The sequence below is a fragment of the Henckelia pumila genome, chromosome 3 (assembly GCF_033568475.1).
Source record: "Henckelia pumila isolate YLH828 chromosome 3, ASM3356847v2, whole genome shotgun sequence".
NCBI lineage: Eukaryota > Viridiplantae > Streptophyta > Magnoliopsida > Lamiales > Gesneriaceae > Henckelia > Henckelia pumila.
Window position 1 is genome coordinate 61143794 of NC_133122.1, and position 10229 is coordinate 61154022.

The window sequence follows — 10229 nt, forward strand, 5'->3', positions numbered from 1 at the left end:
TTATATACTGGGCGTTAGCGCTCACGTCCTAGTTGTTATCTTGGACACCCTATTCCATGGGGCAGGTCGCAGGATGGACGAAGCTGGAGGTTCAAGGCAAGATTAGGGAGCAGGCCTTGAGAAGTTAATTATACAGCAGGATTCGATATAGCTGTATAATGTTTACTTTTAAGTATTTCGATATGATTGTATCATTACTGATGAATAAGCTTGACACTTTTATACTAAGCTGATATGTAATTTATGGTTATGTTTCCGCACGTTTTACTCTGTTAAGTTATTTTGCTGTATTAAGTTTAATGCATGCTATTAGTTGCCAGTTAGTAGATGATACCATGCAGGGTCACTACACTCTCTCCGAGAACAAATCCTTCACCACATCCAAATCCCAACCTCCATTATTTTTAAGATACTGACCTCTCGTCATGAGTTCACTTACTCCACCAAGTACACCCCCTTAAGAGCATTTCTTGATGATTTTATGTACTATAATCCAATGTATTAGTAATACGTTATACTATGCTATTTAGGATCATAATATTTTATGTATATATAATTTAAAACCTATTTTAACAAATTTCTATATAATAATAATTATAACTTTCAGATTCTTCTCTTCAAAAAAAAAAAAAAAAAAACACACACACACTTTCAGATTCTAATATATATATATATACTAATTAATCTTTTATCCATATTTCTGAAACGTTGAATAATCATATCATCCTCCTGACATAAAAAAAAAATCTAAAAAACTATTTTAAACTTTAATATATATTTTATAGATTTTCACAACAAAAATGTTTAACATCAAAAAATTTAATATGCAGTGCACAATTGTTACTAGTAACAGTAATAGTTCCACCGTAAATTTTTGAAAATGATGGCAATATTATTCAAATAATTATTTTATTTAATTATTAAATATTTTTTAAAAAAATTATGTGATTTTTAATTTAAACATTTATATGAAAATATATTAATATTAATTAACATAAAATTTACTTCGTAATAATTACCGAACACAACGTGCGATGCAAGGGGACGAGGATTACTGGTGCACTATAAATTTGGAGGCGCACAACATCTGTTCCTCTATTGCACAAACCCTAACAATACCAACGAATCGTCGAATCGTAAACGAAATTTGCCGTTTCCACTCCTGATTATTTGTTGGAGTCGATTTCTTACGCCATATAGAATATATATAACACTACCCTTTGATTGTCATCCGATTCCAATCCGTTGGCAATGGACGATAGCTGTGCGGTGTGTGCGGAGAGCTTGGAGTGGGTGGCTTACGGTGCTTGTGGTCACAAGGATGTGTGTTCCACTTGCGTGGCTCGCCTACGGTTCATCTGCGATGATCGTCGCTGCTGTATTTGCAAGACTGAGTCCAGCGTCGTCTTTGTAACCAAGGTATCTATCTGATAAGGCTTTTATTTCTTTAAGATTAAGATTGAGTTGTTTGGCTTGGTTATGTAAGGGGGTTTTTGAGGCATAGTTAGTTCCTGCTCAATGGATTGGTTGCAAATTGATTTTGGTCGTTTCCCTTCACCCTGTTAGAAACTGAAAAGTTTGGCCCCGGTTCAGAATTTCAGATGTTATTTTTCTCTATTTCTGCATCGAACTAAATGGTTTTCTTTTCTTTTGTCTTTTTTTTCTGTGGCGTTGTTCATCTGCTGTAAGGCGTTGGGAATTTATACGAATACGATCAGTGATTTTTCATTGTTTCCTCCCAAAGCAAAAGAAGGCAGGGTTGACAAATTTTGGTATCACGAAGATACACAGTCATTTTTTGATGATTCGGGTCATTACAAGATGATCAAGGCCATGTGCAGACTTTCATGTGGAGTGTGTGATAAAATGGAGGAACGTCCTGATGATGGGTCCAGGAGAAAAGCAGAGTTTAGAAACATTGAGCAGCTAAAGGCTCATTTGTTTCATAAACATAGGTTGATGATGTGCAGCTTGTGCTTGGAAGGAAGAAAGGTGATGCTTGTTTTCCTGGATATTTTGTTCATATATCTAGCTCTTTTGTTAGTTCAATGTTTCTTGTAGAATAGCATCCTATGTTAAGTGTTGATATATACGACTGTTATGAATGTGTTTTGTTCAGACTGTGTCTTACTAAGGCTCAGGTATAATTCACAAATTAAGGATGAAGTTGGAATTGGATGTACTAAATATAATATCAGATGTCTGCTGATTGATATTTATGTTAATTAGTTGAACCCTCAGAGACTCATACCTGCGAAATATATTGACATGAAAGAAAAATTCATTAGTTACGTAAGAATTCTATAGAATTGCAAATTATCTCGTTAATACTTGGCTTACTTCTTTCTGAGATGCATTTTGTTGCTTTATGTGCAAAATATAAACAGCTTCAAGACCTAACATTTAACATATGGTTTTGGCCTGTGACTGCTGCATTTTTTAACATATATATATATATATATATGATATTTTAATATATAATTTGGACCCAGATAATGTGAAGTACCTAAGTGAATGATTTCATGATAGGACATAGAGAATTAATAAATCATCTTCTCTCATACTTGGACTTATTGTAGTAATGACTGCTGATTGCATTCATGGTGGGGAATTAATCACTTATCATGGTTACAAATTGCAAGAACTGAGAAAGCTGTATTTTGATTCTCAGGTCTTCATTTGCGAACAAAAGTTATACACAAGGTCTCAACTCACTCAACACACAAACACAGGGGACTCTGAGGTGGATGGAACCGAAAGTGAAAGGGGAGGTTTCATGGGACATCCTCGGTGTGAATTTTGCACAACACCATTTTATGGGGATAACGAGCTCTATACGCATATGTCTACAGAACACTATATTTGTCACATATGCCAAAGGTATTTTATATAGTTTTACTTGCAATATATGTTGAAATTGGTGTTCTCCACTAATTGAATGGTAAATGTGATAAACGGACATGTGCAGGCAGCATCCAGGACAGTATGAGTACTACAAAAACTATGATGATTTGGAGGTTAGAGCATCAGTGTTCTGCTAGTGCTAGTATCTGTAGTCCATTCACCATTGCATTTTTTAAAAACTTTTTAGTAAAGTATTTGGAATGCCTAAAATTTTCAGATCCACTTTCGCCGTGATCATTTTCTATGTGAGGATGAGGATTGTCTTGGCAAAAAATTCATCGTCTTCCAATCTGAAGCTGAATTGAAGGTCAGCTAGTTGGGCATATGCTGTGAGGGAAGTTGCGCTTTATATGGAATGTAACTGCTTCATTCTTACTTTGATTTGGCCTTTTGGGTTATGTTGCAGAGGCACAATACTTTGGAGCATGGAGGACGTATGTCTCGTTCAAAGCGCAGTGCTGCTCTTCAGGCATGTATCTCCTCGAAACCATAACAAAATTAATCAGTGTGTGGCTTCAATTTTTCGTTTTGTTTTTGTCTTATCCCATCTGCTCTCTATTTTGGAGGACTTGCTTTTGCATGTAAATGCAATTTATTCCGTTCGGATGCTTGTTATATGTTTCCAGGAGCACATATTATGTGCGCTAATGTTTTATTCTGTATAGATACCCACCAGTTTTCGGTATCAACGAAGTAGTGAACAAGATCATCGTCGCGGAAGAGGGCGTACATTTCAACGAGATCTTTCTGATAATCAACTTTCTTTGGCTATCCAAGCAAGTCTTGAAACAGCAAATACAGCACCAACTGCTACTGATCATGGAGAATGTGCTGATGCTGAGACACTTGTTCCACCTTTGGAGTCTTTAACAACCACTGTTTCTGAGACACCTTCAAGATATCTGCAGGCATTATCTCATAATTCAACTGGCGCAACACTCGGAGAAGTTTCCTTTCCTCCTCTTCGTGTGAATCCTGGAAGTAGTCAACAGAATTCCCATTCTGATACTCAACCTAAAAGAACTATGGCGGCACTGCTCCGTCATCAGAGTAACCGGAAAAAAAATGCCTCGTCTTCAGCTCCCAATCCTGCTTGGCCAGGAAGTAGTCGTACATTTGCTCAGCCAGAAATCAGCAGTCTTCACGCTTGGCCCTCAATCAATGGTGTTTCTGGATCGGCGTCTGGTCCTGGACTGAGTAGACCCACAATAGAAATTGGGCATGCCCCACCTGGACGTTCAATTTCAGCTCAGTCTCGTCCATCGTTGGTTACTGACTCATCGTCAACTGCTTCTTCGATTTCATCAAGGATGTCCGGAAGCACTAGTCGTATCCGTCACTCTTTGTCGGCCTCTAATCTTTCTGAGCAAGGCTCTCTGGAATCGTCATCTGGTGATATTCCTCGAGTTTCTGTAGCACAGACTCGCGACTCTCCTTCAAGCGACCATTCTGTGGACAAGGTAAAAGATGTTCAAACAGCAAACAAATCCCTAGTGGAGAAAATTCGTTTGGCTTTCGGGTTTGATGAAGAAAAATTCATTACCTTCAGAGAGATTTCTGGTGAATATCGTCAAGGTTCAATGGACGCTGAGACATATCTTGCGCATGCTGTGCAGTTTGGTTTGTCTCATCTTGTTCCTGAGTTAGCTAGTCTTCTTCCGAATCCTCAGAAGCAGAAATCGCTGATTGAAGCCTATCATGTTAATCTGGTAGAGAGTGCTCCAAAAGGTAGTGGTTGGAACAATGGCATCCACTTAAAGAATAGTAAGGACTCTAAGAAAGGTAAAGGTAAATCTGTAGATTCTGGAAATAGTGTTGCTAAAAACAGTTTAGCCGATAAGATTATAAGCACTGTCAACGAATTACAGTCCAACTACAAACCTTCAGAAGAAACGGTGCCTGTGTTATCGAAGGATGGGTATCGATCTGACCGTGGCAAATCAAAGGCTGTGGTTGAGTATTCACGGTTAGAATCGAGTGGACCTGGCGAGTCCACAAAATCAAAAAGTGACTCTTCTGTGGTTGAAGCTAATCAGAAGTCAGGTGCTGGTGATGTGAAAAGTAAGCAAAAGAAGAAAACTTCCAAGTTTCACAGAGTCCGCCTTGGTGATGGCTCTGTTGAAGCACTCTTGGATCTTAAATGTGCTGATAATGATCCGGATCCTGGTCCAAATGTAAGGGATTCTGCTGCTTCAAGCGGCCCAAATATGGAAAGTCTGCCTGCCCGTGGTGTGTGGCGGAATGGTGGAGGCCAGAAGCTTGTGATGATGACCTCCAGAGAACCTAAAAAATGAGTCACGAAAGAGGCAGTGAGTGCTTTTGACTTTGCTCCAAGCTGTACTGCCTTCTTATTTTGCGTTACTTGGGTGTTAGAGAAGTATATATATGTATATATACATGCTTTGGGGAAGGGTGGCTTTTGCCTAAGTGTCGATATGGCTAAGGGGTCATTTATTAAAATTTTTGGTTGAAGCAAATTGTTGAGAAGGTATTGTGGAACGTGGGTGCTGCTTTGGCGTGCTAAAAAGAAAGAATGTCAATTCCCTTTTTAATTATTATTACTGTTTGTATTTTTCGATGGCTTATGTTTGGTTGTCGTTCTTTGAGCAATTATGTTGCATTCTAGAATCTTAGCATCCAATTTGGTCGCAGTAAGTTTGATTGCTTGGACTGTGGCCTCGGGATTTTTGGATTACATGGGTTTTTGGTATATTAGGAGGAATTATAACCCTTTGACCGTTACATTTGGGGAAAAAAAGATTTGAGGTTGTAAAAGAACACAAAAATATGCATACTTGATATGGATGCTACAAAAAGATTAGTCATTTGGATGTAGGATGCTGGGTCTGATTCGCGATGACCCGACCCCCATTTATTTCGGGATGGCTGGTTTTCCTGGTAAGACTTGAGAGTAGATAAGTTCTTCCAATCACCTGGCGTAGGAAAATTTTCCCGGGAAGCTATGTGACTTGCACAAGTTAATGGTTGAAAATAACTTATATCATAGATTACATGGTATGTGTTTTTTTTTTTTGGGGGGGGGGGGGGGGGGGTAACTGGATTACGACCAATTTACGTACCATAATTGGATTACCGCTGATTGAAAACCTAAGCTTTTTAAATTTTAGCGACTGAATTCTTTAATGAGAATGATCAATACGTTAATTGAAAAACATACCTAAATAACAAACTTTATTCATAAATTCAACCAAGGGAAGTTGAGCTAGATTTGAGTGAGGTGTTGGGAGAAGAACGTAAATTTCAAGTGTTGAATAAGTCATTGAATTCTCAATTCGTGTTGGATTTATTTACTTCACTTCTTTTAGTTTAATACCTGGTCCAAATAAGTCGATAGAAATAGAACGTAGTAAGTCAACAAATGACTCAAGCCCACTCGAGATCACTAAAGGTGTCTTGCGTTTAAGATGTGCTTGTATTTATTTTTATTTTTTATTTTTTAGTGAAAGATGTGCTTGTATGTTGAAAGAAGATTTTCATATTATCCATGCATCACCTTCAAGAAAATAGGGACATCTAAAAGCTGGCATGGGGAGAAAAGGAAAATGAGGGTCTCTACAAATTTACTGCCACGACTAGAACAGAAAGATATGACTCGAAACTAGAAGTTCCGTTGATAAAAGGAGAAACCTCAAGGATTTCTTTTGTCCATGCTTAGTTTGGCTGTTCAGCTGCGTCCTCCAAAATTCATCATTCTTCAGGACAAATCGGGTTAAGAACGCTTTCCGCCGCAATTTATTTTCCGTAATACTCTCCACTCTTCTCTTCAAATAGCTACAAATTAAACAAAAGATTGCAATCAATCACACCTTGTTAATGCTAAGCACCTCGAATTGTTTAAAATACATAGCTTTCAAGTGATTTCAAACCATATTCCCACGACACTCAAAAGTAGCACGTGAGACGGAGATATAGTAAGAGAACAAAAAATAAGAGTGTATCAACAGAACATTCCATTTACAACCACCACAAAGAATTTTCGCAAACTGTCTTTTCATTCCCGGCTTCCTGCGTAATTGGATTTACTCCCAGATGCTAAATTTGGATAAAAGAAGATGGAGATAGTGAAGGTAATGCCTCCTTAGGTTTCCAATGATTATGCGAACAATTTATATCCAAAGAGAGGCAACAAGATTAAATCCATAGATTCCTCCAGGTTCAATAAGCTCATTTTAAAGAAGAATGCCGTTTGTGCGATAACATAATGAAGCTCCCCTAGATTAATCATGAACGCAGTCGAAATGCCTCAACAAGGTCTCAGGTCTCACGCTCTCTACAGTTATCATCGTAGGGCATCAACAGCTTCATAGCACTACTAGAGTATTAGGTATTGTCGTGCATGAGAATAACAACAGAGACACTCGGTCTCGATTTCATATTCTCAAAGCATACCGTTAAAAAAGGTCTCAATTAATTTAAAAACGGATGAAGAAAACATCTTGTCCTTTCGATAATTATGGAATCAAATTACGGGGAATTACCAACATGCATCCAATAGGCATTTGGGGTGGAAAAGTGGAATACTAGGCCACGAGAAACATATTACAGAACATAAATTAGGAAGGACGAGGTTTAAAAACTGAGGGCATTATATTGTTGACGAACAAAAAAAATTTAGAAGCATTGTAAAAAATTGTCATCAAGCTTTGCGCTGGGAGAGATTTTAAAATCCATCCATTTTTCAAAAAAGTGTTTTGATTTCACCAGCTGATTTTTCCCAAGTACTATTTGGACTCCTACACGTGATGAACTACAAGAGGGGTAGATCTTCCTAAAATTTCTAATGTGGTCACAAAATTGTGTTCATCATAGGACAAAAAAGCCATCAAAATAGTTTTACAACTGCTACCGGCTACAAGGCAACAGAAGAATACAGAAGCGAATTGGAAGATGATTTCTGAATGCGTAGTTTAAATAAATAAATAGGCCGGCAAAGCACAAAAATGGGGGTCGAGTATATTTCACAAAAAAAATTTAATATAAAACTGAAACTCATATCGATTAAGAAAAATCAGATTTATAAAAGTACAAGTGTACCTAGGGTCCTAGACTTTTAAAAGAATATCCTCACAGATCAAAACTTCAAGTAACATGACATGACTGACACCCCTACTTGATTTCCTAAGCATGATACCAACAAGAATACTTCTCTTGACTAAGCTGTCATTAAATTAGCAATGGCATCGAGGGTGTTCCTTCAGACAATTTCAACTGTTCTTGTTATTGGATTTTTGTTGAACAAGAAAAAAATTTCATACATAAAGAGAGATGTATACTTACGAAAGACAACATATCCCATAAATTTAAGATTGAATTTTCCCATACATGATAATAAGCTCATGCAGATTCCGGAAGGAAAAAATAACACAATGGCGTGGTAGCCACATCCCGTGAGGATGCGTTAAGGTCGGGACTTGGGAACATGGAAAGTCCAAACCGTGCAAATTTATTTTAATTTTTTTAAAATACATTTAAATATATCCTAATCATAGAGCACTAACATGGGTCCTAGATTATCAGTGAAAATGAATCAGCACAAGTGATCTTGAATTTCCGTGATGACAACAGCAGCTATGTGCCATGAAACATATAAAATATAATGCTCTTATGGTTTCACTACTTTTGCAAGGAACAATCAACACGACCAAAAAAATTGAAGAGAGACTAACCTACTGATTTGTATTCACGGGACCACAAGAAATGTGTAAAATGAGTTCACACCACTTCATTCTATCCGAAGCTTCTTGCAAGTAACTCCATCATGGAGAAGCTGATTGATTGCATCACGTAACCTGATATAATCATCAACAGTATTGTACACTTGATGAGAAATACGAGCATAACCTGTTAGACAACCATTCACATCCGTGGATCCAATCTGCCCATCTCTTGGAGCCTGAAAATATATGGGGACTTCAACTCCGAAATGATCTCTCAAGTGTGTCCTTAACTTCAATGCATCATCGTCACACAAAATACCCAATCCTGAAGGCAATCCAACCATCACCATGCCGGGGCACATCTCTGGAGGTGAACCAAGATTTGTTCCCCAAGCCTTAGCCAACATTTCACCCATTTCCACTACTTTGTCGTGATTATGCTTCTGAATTCCCATGAGGCCACCTTGAAACCTATTAATGAAATCTAATGCTTCAGGAATTACAAGTTGAGAGCTGTAGTCTCTAGTTCCAATCCATGAGCTCTCTATAGCCAATCCATTCCCATATTCATGTGAAACCACAGGGTGATGTAAATCGTGCGATATGGGTGAATTTCGGCAGTATAAAAATGAAACGGAAGGAGGACAGAAAAACCATTTATGCAAATTGCTAACATAAAAATCGGCTCCGATTTCCTTGACATCAACATGAACACTGCCAATAGCATGAGCAGCGTCCACAAACACGCGTTCAACACCCTCCTCCCTACAAATCTTAACCAATTCACGAGCGGGAATGACAACACAGGGCATTGAAGTTATATGATCTATAATCGCTAGCCTAACTGTCCTGCCGTTTGCCTTACCTCTAGCCAAGCCTTTCCGAAACTCGGCAATAATTTCTTCATTGGAATTCACAGGGAAAGGCAAGTGAACTACGATTACAGAACCGCCAGCCCGAGTGACATACGCCTCAATCGACTTCTTTACAGCCTGGAAAGCGCAGTGGAGCATGACAACAGCGTCTCCCTTCTGGAATCTCCCATCCGCAAAAGCCCATCCAACATGCTGGAGAACAATGGCAGCAGCAGTAGTGGCATTGTCGACGATGGAGATTTCATCGACGTGGTCCGCATTTACAAGCTCCTTGACGATTGAGCGAGAGCGGGTGATTTGACGCTGAAGATGGTTGAAAAAGAAATCATCCGGTTGGCGGAGGAATCGGAGCTGCCAGAGCTTCTGAGCGGCGATGATGGAGGCGGGGCAGCTGCCGAAGCTGCCGTTGTTGATCCTAGCGATGCCCGGCTGGTGATGGGCGAACTCCTCCCGAATTTCAGCTTCGGATATCAAGGCGAGTTTTGGCTTCTTGGAGACGTGGTTTCCATCGCCATTGGTTTCGAGCTCCATGTTGATTGGGAGGCTAGGGTTTGTAGCCGGCGAGATTACCGATTACAATCAATTTGGGAAAGAAACCCCCAACATCACCATTACCCCTTGGGTCTGTTTCTAATCTATCTTATACCCAACAGCGAAAAAAAGCGTTGTTAGAAAAGCGCGATTTCCTTTTTGTTTGATATAACAAGCGCGATTTTAGGCCACTCTCTTTCTTTGATTGGAGACGAATATTTTTATTGATTAGTGATTATTG

General features: G+C 38.7%; 2 protein-coding genes across 2 annotated transcripts; one reads left to right on the plus strand and one right to left on the minus strand.

Annotated features, from left to right (window-relative positions):
- Window positions 1-1050: 1050 nt before the first annotated feature.
- Window positions 1051-5462, plus strand: LOC140887285 (uncharacterized). The gene is made up of 7 exons (XM_073294445.1): window positions 1051-1419; window positions 1690-1992; window positions 2672-2880; window positions 2969-3017; window positions 3122-3211; window positions 3311-3373; window positions 3570-5462. The coding sequence occupies exons 1-7, from the start codon at window positions 1252-1254 to the stop codon at window positions 5196-5198; spliced, it is 2511 nt and encodes an 836-aa protein (XP_073150546.1). The 5' UTR covers window positions 1051-1251; the 3' UTR covers window positions 5199-5462.
- Window positions 5463-6377: 915 nt separating this feature from the next.
- Window positions 6378-10079, minus strand: LOC140890399 (L-cysteine desulfhydrase-like). The gene is made up of 2 exons (XM_073298162.1): window positions 8592-10079; window positions 6378-6696 (listed from the first exon to the last, which is right to left on the minus strand). Exon 1 carries the CDS (start codon window positions 9986-9988, stop codon window positions 8648-8650), a length of 1341 nt encoding a protein of 446 aa, XP_073154263.1. The 5' UTR covers window positions 9989-10079; the 3' UTR covers window positions 6378-6696; window positions 8592-8647.
- Between the last annotated feature and the right edge of the window lie 150 nt (window positions 10080-10229).